This window comes from Botrytis sinoallii (assembly GCF_014898435.1).
Source record: "Botrytis sinoallii strain Bc 23 chromosome Unknown BSIN_037, whole genome shotgun sequence".
Taxonomy (NCBI): Eukaryota; Fungi; Ascomycota; class Leotiomycetes; order Helotiales; family Sclerotiniaceae; genus Botrytis; species Botrytis sinoallii.
The window spans coordinates 316,172-335,297 of NW_024066064.1; the positions used below are offsets into that span (position 1 = coordinate 316,172).

Consider the following 19,126-nt stretch of genomic DNA (forward strand, 5'->3'; position numbering starts at 1 on the left):
ATATAGTGATTTCCAAATAAGTAATTTGAAAGATAACAATATTAGAAGTTGTAATAAGCTTCCTTTTTTCAATATATTCTCTAAAAATCTTTAAAAAATCTAAAAGCTTGAATTGTTTTTTATATAATTAGAAAAGAAAGAAAGCTAGCATTATAAAGTCTCTAGTTTTCAAAATAGCTTTTTTGAATATATTTGGGTTGTTTTGGATTCTAGATTATTTATTTTGATTGCTAAGAGATATTGTAGAGCTTTGTTTTTTATTCTAATTAAATATATAAATAGTATTGATTATATCTTGAATAATAAAAAAATTATTAAATAAATTAAATTCTTCAAATCTTTTTTCAAAACTGATTAGCTAATTGATTGGTAGAATAGAGCTAGAGATTTTGAATTAAGGGTTTTCAGAAAGCAGAAAAGAGTTTGAAAATATTGAGATACTTAGAATAATAATAGAATAAATGTTTGGTATAATAAAGGCTTCAGAAGGAGTCTTTATTATAACTATATCTTTAAGTATTGATAGATTATTAAGAGAGTTTATATTGAGGATCTTATTTTTATTCTGATAATTTAGAATAAGAAAATTTTATGCGAATTTTTATATATATTTTGTATTCGAAGTACTAATAACAATAGCACAACAATTACTAGTCAGAATCACTGAGAAGCAATTGTAATCAATTTGGTTTAATAATTATAATCTAAATCGATCGCGAAAGGGTTGTATTTCGAAGAAAAAGTTTCCTTCGAAATTTGTTGTGTGATGTTATAGACTGATTTCTTGCGGAAATTAAAAGATGTTTGCCTTTTCACCAATTAATGTATTGAATTGAGCTGCAAGTCTTACAATTCGAGGTCTAATCCCGGGAGAGAGAGGAAAAGACCGAATATGAGCATCTCTACATTTCTTTCAACGGGGACCTTCATGTTTCTTTGACCAGAATTCAATCATGGCTTGCACTCATCCTCGGCTGATTTGTAACTTGAGAGTCAGAAGACAATAATAAATTGATGACCGCTACCTATTCGTTTTTGGAATATAGAAACTAATACAAACAGCCTGCTGATTCTTTAAGGAATATTTGTAAGACCATCTCGCCGTCATATTCTTCATATGAGAATAAGTATACGCTAATTCAAAGAGCCTCTTCAACCCGACGACTGCCGTATGGAACAGAGAGAAACCGTGTGATGGACTTTGAACATCTCATGCCTACTTTCGAATGTTAGAAGAGACGAAAGATAATGAGTTTGGAGTTTCTCTCACCTATTTTTGAAAAGAACCCAGTATTGTCGATTGCAGTTCCTTTCGTACTCTTTGCGTATTGGGTTCCAAGCTCTCCTCCAACACAACTCAAGAAACGAGTTTATCACCAACTAGCTCTGGTCTCTTATCTTCTTTTTCATGAGACTTGATGTATGTGAAAGGATCGTAAGAATTCGCAGTGAGGAGTTTGACTCTATAGACGGCAGAAGCATCCGCTTTCTCTTGAGCGATACTTGGTCCAAACACTTTGTGTTCGTACGCAATATCTGATTGGGTGGTCGGCGAGATTTTTGGACGGAGTGTAGATGTGGCAGCTTGCGATTTGGGATGTCTGGATCTTGCAGGGACATTGTCTTCAGGAAACACAACTCTCAAAAGATCACCCTCGACTTTCAATAGTGCCCTCATTGTAGATTGATTCAAGATAGGTTCAGCGGGGTACTCTTTCCACAATTGACGACCATCACGACCATTCCAAGAGATAGCATTTTTCAAACGTTGGAATATACTTGGAAATTGAATCTTCTTGAGTCTTGTTGTTTGCTTTGTATCATTAATGCCGTGCATTTCTTCCAGGTGGTCCAGCTGTCTGCCAGACACCAGATTGCGTTCCGAAACGTATCTCCTCAACATTATTCCTCGAGTTCGCAGGCGCTTTCGAAGATGTGCAGTCAAGTCTGCAAAGTCTGTAAAAACTGGAAACCGCCCAGAACAGAAGACGAGCCAAAATGCAAACACCGAAAAAGGCAAATTTCAGTGGGTAGTCGGGGCCAAGTAATGAATTGATTGTGAAAACCGCCCAGATCACAAGAACCAAAATGAAAAAACTAAAAGAGGCAAATTTCAGTGGGTAGTCGGGGCCAAATAATGAATCGATTGTGAACATTGTATCTTTGAGTGGGTTTGGGGGGCGCCAAGAAACCAAAAATGTCCTTGACAAGAGGTGTTTATAGAATAAAATGGGTAGATACTGACTCAAAGCGAGACGATAACAATTCTATGATAATACTTGTGGTGAAGGCATCAAGGAAATAAAATTATGTTTGTGAACAGGAAGATTGTGGCTGTGAATTAACTTGATATACTCAGTGGTGGCACTGGCGACTCTTTCCTTCCACATCAATTCTGATCATCTATTCAATTTTCAAGGGAAAGAAGGAATATATATCCTTGGTGAAGGAGTCTTATTTTGAGAAGGAAGGAGCGCAATGAGGTGCACCTTCTATCGTTCATGTCATCAATTTGTTCGTCTCGTCCTCTTCTCCTCCCCGCCATTCTATCTGGGATTCTCTCCAAATGGCACACCCGTACAATTAAATCCATTAGGTTCCACAACACTATCACAAAGATACTGCGCTGGTTTTGTGTTGTTCACGGTATCCAAAATACCTTCCATACCCTCTATCAGAATACCCGTGCAAGGCGCGGCACCACTACACTGTAACTCTGCTACCACATCGCTAGAGGCTGTACCGCTCCAAGAAGCGAAGGTCATGTTGGACAGATTGAATAGTGAGGTGTCGCAATTCCCAGTTGCAGAGTTGTAAGATGTACATTGTGTTATGGCGATTATGCCGGTATTATTATGAAGCGTGAAATTGGTAAAAGAAAGGTTGGTTGCGTGGCCCAGACCGGCGCCTCCACCATTCGGAGGGTATCTGGGATTGTTAGTGAAACTTAAAAAGTTGATGAAGTAGTGGTCTTACCCAGTGGATACTCCAGTCCAGGTTTTCATGTAAACCCCATAGCGCATGTTGTAAGAGCGAATATTGCGAGCGGTGACGTTTTCAATTACTTCATATCTGCCCTCTGTGATGGAAGAAAGGGTTAATCAGATCTATCTTATGATAGGTATCCAGGAGACTTACCATATTGACCGATACTCCCGATGGCTACACCAAGCCCTGTGTAGAAATCACAATCTTCGATGAGAATATTGGTTGAATTGGCTTTCATAGAGATGGAATCGTCGCCATTATCCACCGTCCAGCCACGGAAGGTGATATTATCCGCATAGATAGTATCAGCACCATCAGTCTATGTATCCAAGATCAGCCTCCATATTTCCATTGAGATCACCCCAGCACACGCAATAGTACAAAAAATACTTACATTCAAACTACTAAATTCAAATCCAACTGGTCTTACATCCGTACTATTCACATAAATATTCTCCAACAAAATATCCTTTGCGTGAATAATAGTCATCGTCCACATCTGACTCTGCACGAACCTCAAATTTTCAAAAACACAGTTTTTAACACCTGTATATGTAATCTGATGAGGTCTCCCTGGATAATTATTCGCCCCATTAATAAATTCATACCAAACCTCTCCATTTCCATCTAAAGTTCCATATCCATGACCATCCCAATGAACATTCTCGCCCCCAAAAAGCCATGCACTACTTTGATTCTGATATCCTACAGGGAGGGAATTATTCAGCCAGTATGGAATGTTGGTATCCCATAACAGTGTACCGTGAAGGTCAACTTTCACATTGGATAGACCGGTGGTGTTCATAACGGTTTGGATGTTGTAGGTTGTGTTTTTGAATACGACGGTCCCGTGAGTGGTGATCCCGTCATTGTGGCCGCATTCTTTAAAGGCGTGAATTATTGCTGGTGCGTCATCGCTGCCGCTGGCACTGGCCTCTACGATGCATCTCTTCTCTTTGACGAGGGAGACAGCAGTGGATGAAGAGAGGGATACGAAAAGGGGGAAACTTAATGCTGTGAGGAAGATTTGAGACAACATTTTTGTGGTGTGTGTAAAGAATGAGAAATATTACCATGGGAGACTTACATGACGTCTCCGAGTGTAACTTATGTAGCTACAACGAAGTTTCGGTAAAATTCTACCCGGTAATGGAGTCATTCAAGCCATCCAAGTGTTGAAAGTTTGGTGGCAGGTACATGCGGGGAATTGCGGGGTAAATGTGGCGATCGATGACCTTATTGAGCCAGGTACGATGCATGGTTACGAGATATAACGATGATCGTCCGACGGGGAGTATTTTTGTTGAATTCACGACTGTGATGACATGAAGAATAGCTAGCGATATGAGTCGCCTTGCAAGTGCCGAGTGCTACTTGAATTCTTGGACAAATTGACATTTTTCGGTGGTGTAGTCTTGATATAGGGCGGTGTGAAAGTCAAGTCTCGCTGTCCACCTTCGTTGAATCTTGTCAGAAGAAATGCATATGAAGCACCTCGTCGTCCCCCACGTCATAGATATGATGCATCTCAATAATCGGGACAATGTAAGCTTGCTGGGTTCCGCGCTGCCTCCATCTTTATTATGCGCGACTCTCACGCACTACGCCGTAAACAAAAAAAGCGTCGGCAATTGATGGATGGCGTACCTGACGTGCCGGATAAATGCCGGGCCAATTCCCAGCTTCGGGCCACCAGGGCACAACTTTCTGTTGCTGGCTATTCCATCGAGAGTGTCATCTGATTTGAGATACTTTTCTTTGCAGGTGCTTAGTACAACGATATATGAATGCCACTTATTATAAAACCTTGAACTTGAATTTTCAACATATTGATATCTTGAATAAACTTCTCTTCTTATTTGAAGTATACGAGATATCATTCGGAAGACAAGCAAACCACCGACATTGGTCTGGATGAATTTCATCGCGTCAATCCTAAATATGAAAAAAAAAGAAGCTCCCATAGATGCGCCAGGCTACAAGGAGAGGCCATTCGATTGAGAATGCACGTTATATTTACTGGTGTTCCCTACCGAGATATTCCTTCCTTGCTTTGTCCAAATAATATGGCTTAAATGGTTCGAAAAAATATCTTCACCAGCTCCGCAAGGCCATTATCCCTAAGCAACTTATCAACATAGAGAACACTATCGACAGCAGCAAAATTTCCCTGTTCACCATTAGAGAGGTATCTCAACCTACAGAAGCGACCCAGTTCGCGATCTCCTTTTCTCTTTCTTCCATTAGAGGTAGAATAAGTCCTTTGTCAAAGTAAGCTACCGCCCATATTGCTTGATCTTCTGCAGCGAATATTTTGTTTCCTGCCGTGATATAAAATATGAAAAGAATCAAATCGTCGCTTAATGGATCGACTCCATTTTCCAATCGGTATGGAGTCGTATCAATACTTTTGTGGAAATGATTTGGAGGATTTGCGAGGAGCGGGTATTTCTTTCTCAACCTTTAACCCTGTGGTGGCAGAATCCGTGGTTGACGAATAAATCATTTCGTTAATTGTATTAAAAATTTCAATAGTTAATATTATATTGAAAAAATGGGTTATATAGTATTAATGTGATTAATTTTTATATATATATATATATAATTAGAAATTTTTACTTTAAAGGGATTTAGAGAAATTTTCGAAATTTATTAATTTTTCGAAATTTCTTGATTTTCGAAAGTTTTAGTTTAAGGCTATTTACAAGTCAAAAAGTTTATTTGTATTGAATTCGATTAATAATCGATTTCAAAATATAATTATATATATTAGAATTGATTAAGATTCTTGTTTAAACAATATATTCTGTATTATATAGTATAATAATAAAACTTTTGATTGAAAAATAAATCAAAAGTGAAATAAGTGATTTGTGAACAAACCCCTCTTTAGATTTTCGATTAATATTTTTCATTCATTTCTTTCACCTTTTAACTTTTACACTCACTTTCTTACTTATTTTTCTTTTTCTTCTAACTTTTATTTATTTTTTTGATTTCCTTTTAACTTTTATATTTACTCCCCTTCTGTTCATCTTTTCTAAAAATCATAAAGATTCTTTAACTGGAATACCTTTATTTTCTTTTTTTCTATTATTAAAATGTCAATAATAAATGATTGTCATTTTGAACTGGAAATATTCATCGATAATGAAGAATGTATTTTGTTAGGGACGAAAAAAGCTTGAATTCAATAATGTATGTATCAAATATTTATATAGGGATTTATACTGATATTTTATTCGTACATAGGTATTAACTCTGCCACCACAGGGTAATCGGCTTCCATGGTAAGAGGTTTCCATTTTGCTGTCACCTCGTGTGGTTTAATTTCCTTCTTGTGAAGCAGATCAAGTTCGAGATCATCACCAAAAAATTCAACTCCGAGTTTCCAACCCGTTCCACAAAAGACTGCATCGCAAGGGAAATGAGAACCATCTTGAAGATACAGCGTCCTATCGTTGATCATCTTCACTTCGTCGCGATACACAGTAACGTTTTGGGCTATAAGATTCCAAAAACCGTGGTTGATTGATTGATTGATTTAATTAACGTCCTTTTCTCAGTCCAAGACTATTTAGGACGGCTAGGCTTTAAGAACCTAACAACTGCTAGTGGATATCTACAGTAGATATATTCAATTTGGGGGAGTAAAAACAAATGCTGGGGTGCTATATCCGATCTCTATTCGGAGTGCAAATAGAGATTAAATAGTCTTCATTCTCTGAAACACTTCCTTTCTTGCTCTTTCTCTACCCCTAATTCAATTAAAGCATCCCAATATCCAATTTCTCTTTTTAAAATCCTAAATCCAATTTGCTATTCCTCTCTTTCTATAAAAGGCAAGAGTTATTCTCTCTTGAATTGCCTTTAATATAATAAAGGATTCTCTTGCTAATAAAGTAATAAAAAAAGGCACTACTTTTCTTTATCTTTATCTCTTTTAAACTAACCTCTTATATATTTTTATAAGCTTGATATTCTCCAATTCTTATTAGATATATATAATCGAAACTATTGAAAATAATAGGGCAGGGCTGAATCCTAAGCCCTATTGCCCACACACAAATCAATTCGGAAAATTCGAAAATTTGAAAATTAAAAGAAAAATGTTGTATTGTATCGATATCTAGAGTATAGTATTAATTTGAAGGTAATGATATTCTCTATATTATATTATTATAGTATTTGAATGGCTAAAAGCTAAAGGGTATAAAAAAAGGATTATAATATAAATAGAATGGTGATAAGCTCTATATCGAAAAGACTTTTTTAAAAGAAAAGATCTACTGCATATCATATTTCTATATTTGAAATAGTAATCGATAATAGATGTTGAATCTAATTGAGGCTTCTGTAATCTTTGTATCCATATTTAAAGCTAGTATTCAATTCTTTTAATTCTATTTACAATTCAATCTTAACTCTGCAGATTCTCAAGAAAAAGCTAAAGATTCGTAGGATGTACTGTGTATAGGTGTTGAGTCTTTGCATCCCAGGTCTAACAGACTCTTCTTATGTTAATGGATCATCTACTTCCCCAAGGCCGCTTTGTTGTTACTCGCATATTTTCAGCATTCATTTCACATCTCTGGCGAACCATAAAGCCTTTCGGGGAGGAAATTCATTGTGTATCGAAAAAATCCCAATGGATCTTTGTACAGGTATCAAGAGGAGCCAATATAGTATCCTGTCGGACAAAGATTCAATCTCATCTGGCCGTAGTGGGAATCTCCTTACAGGACCATTGAGGCTATCAAAAAGTACATTGATCACCGTCTTAATACTGTTGGCGTCTATCATCTCAGGAATCAGTGGTTATCTCATGGGAAGACGTTGGGCAATAAATGGAAACAAAGGTTTGATACAGTGTAAGCCTCTAGGTGTTTAATCCCACATATGTGCTTAGTATTAATTCCAGGCTAGTGAATAGTGTTCCCGTCACTTTTGAATATGAACTCAACTTCGCTGAAGCCCCTTCGAACCTCACGAACCAACGCTGGGACTCTCTTTTTCCACTGAATGGTGGTTTCTTTGAACACCCTGATGTCGGTCCCAATCCTGTTGCTTTTGCTGTCTTTCACCAGCTTCACTGCCTGGTAAGTGACTCAGAATACGTCATTTGTACAGTATACAGCCAAACATAACTCTAACTGCTCGAAATTAGGACGGAATTCGCAATTCCTATTGGCTCGTGCGCAATGGAAACCATTCAGAGGGAGGTCATTCCAATCATGCCGAGCATTCGGCAGATACTCATGTTCGGCATTGCCTAGAGTATCTTCGGCAAAGTCTTATGTGTGCAGCTGACACGACAATCGAGCCTGCGGAGAAAGCATCTGAGGGCAAGGCTGGCGTGCGAGGATTTGGTACTCAACACATGTGTAAAGATTCTCATCAATTAGTGGAATGGACTTCTCGATGGGAATGACCACTCGAAAAGATTGAGTGAATCAGTAATAATCTTTCACCAAATATTTATTGAGCAAGCCTCGTTCCATCTACCTGTATTTATGATGATTGCGTTACAATTAGTAATCGTAACTCAATCTCGCGAGAAGCGTTCCCCAAAATGTAGCTCCATTGCCACTTTGCAATTTTTTTTATCTTAAACTTCCAAATAAAACATACTCCCATATACATAGCTGTATATAGACTGCGGCATCCCTGTGGTGGCAAAGTTAATACCTATGTACGAAAAAAATGACAGTATAAATCCCTATATAAATATTTGATACGTACATTATTGAATTTAATCTTTTTTCGTCCCTGACGAAATACATATTTCATCATCGACGAATCTTTCCAGTTCAAAATGAGAACCGTTTATTATTGAATTTTAATAAATATAAAGAAAATAAAGGCCCTTCAGCTGAAGGAACTTAGGAAAGTTGGACGGAAGGGGAGCGAGCGTAGAAGCTGGGAGGAGGAGAGGAGTGAGCGTAGGAGCTAAAGGAAGAGGAGAGCGAGCGGGGGAGCTAAAGGGTGGGTGGAGGGCGTTAGCCGAAAGTCTAAAGGGGGGTCTGTTCACAGATCACTCACTTCACTTTCGATTTATTCTTCAATCAAAAGCTTTACCACTGTACTATACAGTACAGAATGGACTATTTAAACAAGAATATCAGTCAACTCTAATCTATATAGTTATATTCGATTAATAATCGATTATTAATCGAAATTAATTACAAGTAAGCTTTTTTACTTGTAAATAGCCTTAGGCTAAAACTTTCGAAAATCAAGAAATTTCGAAAAATCGATAAATTTCGAAAATTTCTCTAAGTCCCTTTGAAAGTAAAAATTTCTAATCATATACATATATAAAAATCAATCACATTAATACTATATGACCCATTTTTTCAATATATTATTGACTATTGAAATTTTTAATACAATTGACGAAATAATTTATTCGTCAACCACGGATTCTGCCACCACAGGGCATAGAACGCTCAATAAGTATGAAACCTAATTTAAATGATCCTCAAAGATTGTCTGTCTGCAAAATTGGAGCGTCCTCATAAAGAGCTCCAAGACCAGGCCCAACTTGAAGATGGATTGAAAAACTCGGCGTTAGTTTGTACTACGGACACATGCGATAGGATTTTCACCTAGCTTAATTTGCCTGAAACGTTTGTAAGAAGTAGTTGAGCCCGAACGAGGTGCACATTATGATGTGAAGGTGGCAAGTATGATGTTCCTCAGACTCTGAGACAAGTGAGGCGTGTGAATCAGATGGAAATTTCACGAGAGATGTTGCGTAGTCCAAATTTTTCGCAATAATTGATGGTTCAGTCCCCGACCAAGAAAAGCTAGATTTGGCAGTAAGAACTTTAGCTTCAAATACTCCAGGCCCAAGAAGTTTTTCGAGATAACAATAATTAGATCTCTAGAGTACAGGACTACGTCTCTTTGACTTAATCTTTCATTATGAGAGCGATCTAGACAAGACAGAACAATCAGAAAGAGAGAGAGAGATCCGTCGATCTTATATCAGAGGGACTGCGTTTAATATGGAACATCAATAACATGTAGTACATAATGGTGCTGACTTTGACCGTGACCCTGAAATCATCCGATTGAATCTTGATTTATAATGCTACGACGATTGAGTTGTGCCCCGTACTTACGGATCTCAATTATTCTTAGTCTAATCGTCGCAATTCCAGAGGAAACCTCAGAGTGGATCTCATTCTAAGAATGAAGATTCTTGTGTTTTATCTTAAGGGAGGCTCAGGAGGCTAATTTTCAACAAAATATATGAGATTGATAAGGAATATTCATACCAATGACACATACCTAGGTACCCATCAACACCCAAAGAAAAGTATGGTATTGAATTATTTATCCAGATAGCAGCAGACATGCAGCAGAATTTCCAGCTGGACGGATTTGGAACTGCTTTACGTTCACTAACTATTTGATTTAACGAACTAGTATAGTATATTCGCAGCATGTTGATACAATTTTTTCAACGGATCTCCTCTGGATGCTTTTATCACACTTGGTTTATTATTGAGGAAATGAAATATGTTATAACTTCTTCATCAATTTACCCCAACAAGAACCTAATAAACCCAGATCCCACCCGTACCCATAAACCTTGAACAATTTCAAAGAATCTCTGATTTCTTCATCATCCAAGGAATATCAAGCGTATCAGTCAAATTCCTCAAACATCTATAATCGTCCCTTTCTGGTGGACATTGCAGATCAAATTCTGTCTGAAGACAGTAAATTCTCTCTCCCTCTGGTGTCTTCGCATCAAACTTCATGCTCCAATTTCCCTACGATATCATAAGCCTCTGATTTGTATTAAGTCAATGATGTTACTTCAATACATACAGGAGCGGTCAAAAAGTAAGCAAACCAAGCAGCATAATCGATGAACACGGACCCTTCATGAGGTGGGCATGCTTTTGTAACATTCAAATCAGGAAGTTGACGCGTCTGCTCGAGATAATCGCATATAGAAAATGTGCCGTTATAGAAGCCATAATCCCCGGTATTGGCGGTGGCATTGATCTGAAAATCTACAGTCGAGTTGGGTGAGATATCACGGCTGAAGCTACCTGTTGAGTTTGACGTCAGTGGAAGCACACAATTCATTGGTTGAAATGATGGGGATGAATAGTTTGAGAAATTACCCCAGATGAAAATATCTATTTCTTCGTCTCTAAAAGGCCAGTTAGATGATCACCCGTAGTGAAGGGGTCCCATAAAAGAGTTTGTTGAGACATACAAAATAGGTTCCGGTCTGTTCAAAATTTTGTCGATTTTGAGGATGTTTGTATCAAGGGATTCTGGACATAATTTGACGATCGAATCACCAGGAATTTCCCGAGGAATACTTGAGTTTTCGAGCGTAAGAGGTCGTTGTTGATCGTTGTCAATGTTTCTGCCCTGCGCAAAGGCGTGTAACAGGAAGATGACTAAGAATAACATTTCGTAACGTGTCATGTAAGTCAGAAGAAAGTGGGACTGAGTGCGGGAATCAGGGTAGGATCTTATTGAGAATAAGCTGCCTCAAAAGAGTAAGCTTTACGAGTTTGTCTTGCCGTGGTATTTGATTTTGGGAAGCTTATTGTGCAATTAAATGAGGATTGAGATGCTGGAGATTCGTGAAAGAAATTAATTTCAAGAAATGGCAGGAAGATAAGATCGTGTGGGTGGTGAATTAATTTTCCCAACTTTTCTGCGCCCCCAATTTACTCAGCTCTGCGGCACAGATATCATTCACCATATCATTTGAAGTGGGCTGTACAAGATTCGAAACAAACAACTAACAATTCCAGGTTGACAATGTGGTCTATTGGATTGGAATTTTGTGATACTTTATTTCTGTCTCTGTCGAGGCCTTTTTCTTTCTCAAAAGGTTTAGAGACGGCGCAAGTAGTCATTAAACGAGACTGCCAAGGGTGAAGGCTACATATTTTCATTCCTTGAACCTTCGAAGAGCATAGCCATCATTTGTTCAATAGCACCCTTCTATCTGCTACCTCGTATATTCTTTCTGGTAATGCCAGAGAGCAAATAGCACCATTTGAACCACTTTTTCAGTGAATTGCCGACGTTGGGGCCCAATTGAAATATTTAAGGATGTGTTATATGTATGTAGTGTTCGTTAACTGTTTGAGCTTTAAGGTATATTTCTTCATCTATGGGAGGTCAACTTGACACTGTTCCTCGATTCCAACAGTGTATTGTTATGTATGAAGGCACGAACTTGGGAGCTGGAGAGGCACATATAAAGGCGCATGTGGACATGAGTTGGTGATACCTGATGAGGGGGAATCACAAACTGATACAATTCCATGATAGATAGTTGGAGATCTGTTAGAGTGTGTTGCAGGTAGTACGTCCTGTGGACAAAGTCTATACCATCATTTATATAAATATGGGGATTCGAAAATATGATAAGATATGATCAGATGTGTTCAATCATAACAGCATTTTGCCGATATACGACCTTCTACGTTGAACTCATATCTTGAAATCACTATACCATGAATAGCTTTAGCCTAGTCTTGTTTGCAACTTCTATCCTAGCCTACCTTCCATTAAATACTGGCAAGTCGACTCGTTTTGACGACAGAGCAACTTCTTTCGAATGGATCGTTTGGGGCGACTCATATGCTTCTGGTGTTGGTTCAGGAGAGTATATTGATGGACGCCGGATAGGGATTTTGTATTCAAGATTGATTCTGTGATCAAAAAAGTCGTCCAATATGGTCAGGCAGCAACTGGGAGAGAGTTTCGACTTTATGTGACTGGCTGTGGTTAATTTTTAATGATCAAGACCCCGGTTGCAATAATGTGACCTTTGCGAGGACCACAAATCTGAATCCTGATAACAAGCAACATCCATTGATGACTACGGATCTGCATCAAGACTTCAATTTGATGAGTGTGACATTGAATCCTGCCATTAAGGAGGCTGTACACCAGAACAGTGGAAGCAACGTCAAACATATCGATATAGACGTTTTGTTAGGAGCCGACCATCTCTTTTGTGAACCAGGGGTTAATGAGCCAGACTTGAATAATCCCAAACTTTGGTGTTGGCACTATCCTTACGATTCAAATGAAGAGAACGAAATTTTGATGGATCCAACCATCATTTATTTGAATAGCGTCCAGCAAGCTGACATTGATAAAATGCCTTGGGATCAAAATTCTACTCTTTGGTCGGACTATCTCGACGATTTCTGGTCAAAATTCGACGAGAATCAGCCGAATCAAACATTTGGCGGAAATGTGACAATGCAGACCAACTTTTGGTCTGATTTTGTTGGTCATGGTGCCGGTATGTCTCTAGCGTAATTAGAGTATGCTACTGGCGTCTGAAACGACATTTGATCGAGGATTTAGTTTCGCGATGTACCGTACATTTCAATCACGTAAACAGTAAAGTGATAATGTTGAAGCGCTATGTCGGATGATCTTCAATAGTCAAATAAATTGAGAACAAGCATGCTGTAGATATGAATAGGTAACAGATCTGTTCTTCGTTCGATCTAAAGCTCTCTAGGGCGAATCAAACCCTCGTGTTCATCATGAGATCCAAACTCGCCATTGAATCTCGCTGTTCTAATACATAAAAGTAGCAGAATGCCTCGATCAAAGGTCAAGATAGTGGTATTGATACAAGCCCATCCAACCCAAGGGTACCATCCAAGAAATATGGCTGCCTGCGGTCCCAACTCCCACATATTAAGAGGAAGTATCAGCCTGAAAGGCCACGAAACGGCAAGAAGCATGAATATGAATAACTGGGTGCCAAGTGTCCATTCGCTATATGCACCCGGTTTATTGACAGGTGGTATTATACGAGCCTGAAGATAAAAAGCAACGACAGCCAGGAAGATGAAGAGAGGATTGACGATGCTGACGTGAAGATTGCGGTTGATATTAAATACTATGTCTTCGGGTCGACCTCCTACAACAATATAGAAGATAGAAAAGAGCCCATGGAAGATCCAAAGCCCCACTGCAACTCTTTTAGCAGTAGGGCTGATCGTTGGAGAGGGTAGATAAATGACGAGCGCAAATCTATTGAAATTTTAGCTGGATCTGCAACATGAAAAATGTTTATTTTTCAAGCAACGTACAAGAACAACGAGCAACTCCACTGAACAAGAATCTGAGAGAGGTTAAGCCAGTCACGAATGGAAGGTGGTGTAGCGATCGGAATGCCGTATCTCATGTCTGGTGCCGTCTTAAAAAGATAGTACATAGTAACAGTTTGTACTTGATTCATCAATGTGATAATAAGAACGCTTGCGATGGAAAGACCAGCTGATGAGCTCAAAGTGAGCATACGCTGATATTGAGGGATGTAAGAGATGAATGTCGCGACGACTAGGAGCCTTCAATAAAACAAAGTTGAGTATCAGCAACCATGATTTGATATACATCAATTGGGTTAATTAACCTACAGACTGAGATAATTCATGGGGGACATGACGTCTGTTGTTATAGTTACAAAAAAGATCAACAATTGCAGATTTCATGGAATTCGTAAAATGACTATTTGATGCGAAACAAAACTGTAAATTTATGGGTATACCTACGTAGATTGATTGTTTTCTGATCAATATGAGAGCAACGAAATGAAACGAATTGTTGATTGAAGCTGGAGCACATTAATAATAAGTGGCGCTACTCAGCCCTGTGCCATGGGTAAACCTTATGGCAACCTGGCATATCCTCTTGTGAATGTAGCAGTCTGGCAATCAATTAGTACATCGTCTTGGACACCTCTTTGAGGTTGACTAATGATACCTACCAATGGTTCAGTGGGATTATATCATTCACTTCAACTATTCAATTGATAAGGTTCTGGCTTGGTAAGTGCGAATAGCTTTTATTTTCAAAGTAGGCTACAAATCAGTTCAAGCAATGAATTCTCATTATATTATCAGCGTAAAAAGTCATGTGAATGTTGATGTTCTGGACTTGGTGGGGCATTTGACACAGCCGGACGAGATCGGCCCACCTCGGAACCCTAATCCTCTTTCCGAAGCCGAAAGATCTTATCGATTGATCCACTCCTAGCTATCAGAAAAAAGAGAAAAAAATTATTGTATGAAAACGAGAATAGTATCCCAGAACAGATATTTTTTCAACAAACCTTCTGCCAGCGACATCATGATAGATGTCTTCCGTTGAAAGAGACTCAAAAAGGTAAACTTTGTTCTCTAGCAAGTCCCAGTTTCGATCTGGGGACCTCCGGGTTATGAGCCCGGCGCGCTTCCACTGCGCCAACTTGCTTGTTATTTGATGCGAGTTGTGTCGGATTTAGAATACATATTCAGTTGCCAAAGTGGACTTATCAAAGAAGTAATGGGTCATAACTTTGGGAGAGTCAAAAATTTGTCGATGTGGTTAGGTAGGAAGGAGGGTACCATTCGGTATGATTTCGGTAGGAATTTTAGGTTTTCGCGATTTGGTGACATTGATGACAAACATACATCAGAGATGTGCTGAGACTAAAATTGTTCTGAGTTTTTATTCTCAGTGACTAATTTATAACAACATCAATACCATATCCCATCCAGAGCAGGATGGTCTCATAACTTCGCATTAAATCCTCATGCAGACTTCACAAAGCCAATTTACTCTCCAAGGAAACAACCTTGGAATATCATCAAACATGCTAACACACTTTTTACTCCACATCCTTCAATTATTTGAGTGACTCAAGACCAACTCAAAAGCTTATCTGCCAACACATAACTCAAGAGATAATAGTGATATTATCTGAAATCGCTCTGCAGTTCATTGGGATAGTAAGAACGGGCGATAGAGATTCAATCGACGAACTATAACGATAACCAGTGTTGAATCCAAATAGTTGACCCACGGTTGAATTGTATTTCTCGGCCAAATCCTTATAGACACCATACGTGAACTGAATTGGCTGAACAGAACATTCGGAAGGGCTACATTGAGGCAACTTCATCAAACTACCAGCGGCGATAATTTCATCGACGGATGAAACACCGAGCATGGAAATAACATCGGCTGAGATGGCAGAAACATCGATGTTGAATTTTAAGGCGATCTTGGTAACGGTATCATTACGCACAGTAGTGTATGTATGGGGTCCTCCGTAAAGACATGAAGTTGTGTCATCTGAGGCAGTGAGAAGACAGGATTCGTTATCCGGACTGCAAACTTCAGCGGGAATGATCAACACGAAGCCGGTGTCGATGTATTCAGCATCTGGCATTCTGCTGGCGCGAGTAATATCACAAACTCCACGGTTGGTAGCTGCGGCAATACTGAAGATCGTGTCGGTCTCTGTGACAGTCTAGGTGGAAGCAGTAGTGTTGAGACTTGCGGTGGTACAGTTTGCGTCTTGGGCCAAGGCAACGGAGGCCAAACTAGACAAGAGGAGGGAGGCTTGAGTGATCTTCATTTTGATTGATGAAGATAGCAAATAGGAGCTTGAGATGTAGTATGTACAAGAAGAGATGAATTAATGAATAGCTGGTTGAAGAGATAAGAAATTGGGAGCAATCGAAACTTATAGCTGGAACCTTAGCCATCAGCCGCTCAACCACCAGCCTGAAAGCTCAGAATCTTGCAATTAAGGGCGCCGAAGTAGTTTCAGCGGATCTCAATGATCCTCTATCTTTGAAAGCAGCACTCGAAGATGCGCATACCGTCTTTGCCATGACAAGCACTACACTCACAGGCGATACCCGTGAGATCGAAACTGCGCAAGCCAAAGCTCTCTGCGCCGCAGCAATCGCCGCTGGAGCACAGTATATTATCTGGCAGACACTCCCACCTGTGACAGCTATTTCGAGTAGAAAGTTATGTGTTAATCATTTCGACACCAAAGCCGACATTGAACAGTACATCCGCAGTTTGCCGATCAAGTCTGCTTTCTATTGCCCGGCGTACTTTATGCAAAATTTCACTAACCAGCTCATGCCACCGAGACCATCACCCGAGAATGACGGGACATATGTCTTTGCGACACTATGCAAGCCTGATACGCGGATGCCACTTATTGACGCGACGGAGATGGGAAACTGGATTGCCCTATTCTTGAATCCCCGGATCAATACGAGGGGAAGGTTTTAGAGGCGATGGAGGGGTGGTACACGTGGGAACAAATTGCGGAGATTGTGTCCAATATTACTGGAAAGATAGTCGCATATCAGCAGGTTCTCGATGAACTCTTCAAGGAGTGGATGCCACCTGCCGTCAAGGATGATATGCAAGGGATGTTTGTGTTTTATAGGGATTATGGGTTCTATAGTTGATTGATTGATTGATTGATTTTATTAACGTCCATCTTCAGTTCAAGACTATATAGGACGGCTAGGCCCTAAGGGCCTATCAGATAACTTTTTAATTTACAATATTGAATATAATCTAATTAAGGAAATGAAAACAAATACTGGGGAACAATGCCTGTTCATTATATACATTATATATAATAAAAAAAATTTGAAAATCAAAAAATTGTGAAAAGATTAAACCTCCCTTTTATTTCCTCAACTACTTCTTCTTTATTCTCTTCTTCTCTTTTCTCTTTCATTACTACTCTTTTTTCTATTACTTTTTGTTCAAGAGTTCTTACTAGATTTTTTTTTTTTTTTTTTATTTATATTAATTAATGTCTGTTTTGGATCTCCCTAAGGGTATTTAGATATGCTAAGATAAGGAACTATTTGAGCGATATGATTGTCACAACTGAATTTAGCAATTTAATTTCAATGCCAGGGGCTATTCGCTTCTCTATGGATGCGATCCACTTTTGTTTCTAGAAGGGAACATCTGATCCGGGTTGTTGTTAAGGCAGAGCTTGATTCCCAGATGGATAGGCTCGTTGTGGGCTTTGATCCCTATAGTAGAGGAGAAGAAGTGAGAGTGGGTTGCTATTTGTTTAGCCGAGCAGCAGGGCTCAGTTCTTACTAGATACTATACCCTTATAGCGATTTTAGTAATATTGATAAATTTGATAGCTAATTCGATATCTATCTTTATATATAATAGAAATTGTATAGTGATTTTGGATAATAGGATTTTCTTAAAGATTTCTTTTCTTTTTATTTTATATATAGAATAGCTAATAAGAAGGTATTATAATACCTTAATATTGTTATATATATATTTATTATTAGTAAGTTTGAAATGATATAAATAGGATTTGATATATCCGTAATCTAATTTGAATTGAAAAAATGTACTAGTAGTATTTCAAGTAGTTCTGTTTAATAGCTTGATTTTGGAATTTATTTTCTATAGAAATAGCTTCGAGTAAGTTAATGGGAATTGATTTGATCTGAGTTCGTATTGATTAAAAATATCAATCTATTGATTTAAGATATATTCTTTAATAATTATATCTAATAATCCAAAGCTTATTTTGTTTGAGGTGGGTTGTATTGTAGTTGCTTTTTTGACTAGCTTATTTGCTAGCTTATTTCCTTTAATTAAAGTATATCTAGAAATTTAATTTAATAAGATTTCAGTTCCTTTTATTTTAATAACTTCTACTACCTTGATTGCTCTTATCTGATTAGTTTGTTCTGAATGATCTGAAGGAGTTTTTAAGCAATATAGATTAGTTTGATTATCCGAATAGATTTTGAACTTTTGATTAGTATAAGCAATTGAACTAATATATTCAATAGCTTTTATAACTTCAAAAAGCTTTTTATTATATACTAATTGATTAATATCAATATTGCTTTACTCTTGATATAAAATTCGATTATTTGATTATATAGCCACTATATCTACTTCAATACTAATTCTCTTTTTGGTAAAGGAGGTATTAGTATAAATATAGATAGTATCCTTATCTTTATATTTAAAAATAATATTATAAAGAATAACAGTATTTTCTTTTGATAAATTGTTAATATTAATTTGAAAAGGGGTTTCTCTTTTTTATAGGGGAAAGTTAAAATGAATGATTTTTTTGAATAAGGAGAGATTAAAGTTCTGATTTGTTGATTCTTTTATTCTATCTAATTGAATAGATTTATATTGTTTTCTCTAAGGAATAGGGATTATATCCAAATTGGTTTAATATTGAATTAGTAATACTTTTTCGATATTGATTAAATAATTTATTACAAGTTTAGCTAAACAGAATACGTATTATCTAATATTC

At 37.9% G+C, this 19,126-nt stretch overlaps 6 protein-coding genes across 6 annotated transcripts; 1 reads left to right on the plus strand and 5 right to left on the minus strand.

The window, feature by feature from the left end:
* Positions 1-1,357: 1,357 nt before the first annotated feature.
* Positions 1,358-1,903, minus strand: EAF02_011921 (uncharacterized protein; the record flags this gene model as incomplete). The annotated part of the gene is made up of 1 exon (XM_038907969.1): positions 1,358-1,903. One exon carries the CDS (start codon positions 1,901-1,903, stop codon positions 1,358-1,360), a length of 546 nt encoding a protein of 181 aa, XP_038752314.1.
* Positions 1,904-2,546: 643 nt separating this feature from the next.
* EAF02_011922 (uncharacterized protein) lies at positions 2,547-4,027 on the minus strand (the record flags this gene model as incomplete). The annotated part of the gene is made up of 4 exons (XM_038907970.1): positions 2,547-2,928; positions 2,977-3,079; positions 3,139-3,307; positions 3,383-4,027. The coding sequence occupies 4 exons, from the start codon at positions 4,025-4,027 to the stop codon at positions 2,547-2,549; spliced, it is 1,299 nt and encodes a 432-aa protein (XP_038752315.1).
* Positions 4,028-10,598: 6,571 nt separating this feature from the next.
* EAF02_011923 (uncharacterized protein) lies at positions 10,599-11,430 on the minus strand (the record flags this gene model as incomplete). The annotated part of the gene is made up of 4 exons (XM_038907971.1): positions 10,599-10,772; positions 10,831-11,057; positions 11,133-11,161; positions 11,228-11,430. The coding sequence occupies 4 exons, from the start codon at positions 11,428-11,430 to the stop codon at positions 10,599-10,601; spliced, it is 633 nt and encodes a 210-aa protein (XP_038752316.1).
* A 2,072-nt stretch (positions 11,431-13,502) lies between these two features.
* EAF02_011924 (uncharacterized protein) lies at positions 13,503-14,449 on the minus strand (the record flags this gene model as incomplete). Its single annotated transcript, XM_038907972.1, has 3 exons — positions 13,503-14,037; positions 14,097-14,354; positions 14,424-14,449. The coding sequence occupies 3 exons, from the start codon at positions 14,447-14,449 to the stop codon at positions 13,503-13,505; spliced, it is 819 nt and encodes a 272-aa protein (XP_038752317.1).
* A 1,275-nt stretch (positions 14,450-15,724) lies between these two features.
* On the minus strand, positions 15,725-16,408 carry EAF02_011925 (uncharacterized protein; the record flags this gene model as incomplete). The annotated part of the gene is made up of 2 exons (XM_038907973.1): positions 15,725-16,290; positions 16,327-16,408. The coding sequence occupies 2 exons, from the start codon at positions 16,406-16,408 to the stop codon at positions 15,725-15,727; spliced, it is 648 nt and encodes a 215-aa protein (XP_038752318.1).
* Positions 16,409-16,442: 34 nt separating this feature from the next.
* On the plus strand, positions 16,443-17,082 carry EAF02_011926 (uncharacterized protein; the record flags this gene model as incomplete). The annotated part of the gene is made up of 2 exons (XM_038907974.1): positions 16,443-16,447; positions 16,542-17,082. The coding sequence occupies 2 exons, from the start codon at positions 16,443-16,445 to the stop codon at positions 17,080-17,082; spliced, it is 546 nt and encodes a 181-aa protein (XP_038752319.1).
* Between the last annotated feature and the right edge of the window lie 2,044 nt (positions 17,083-19,126).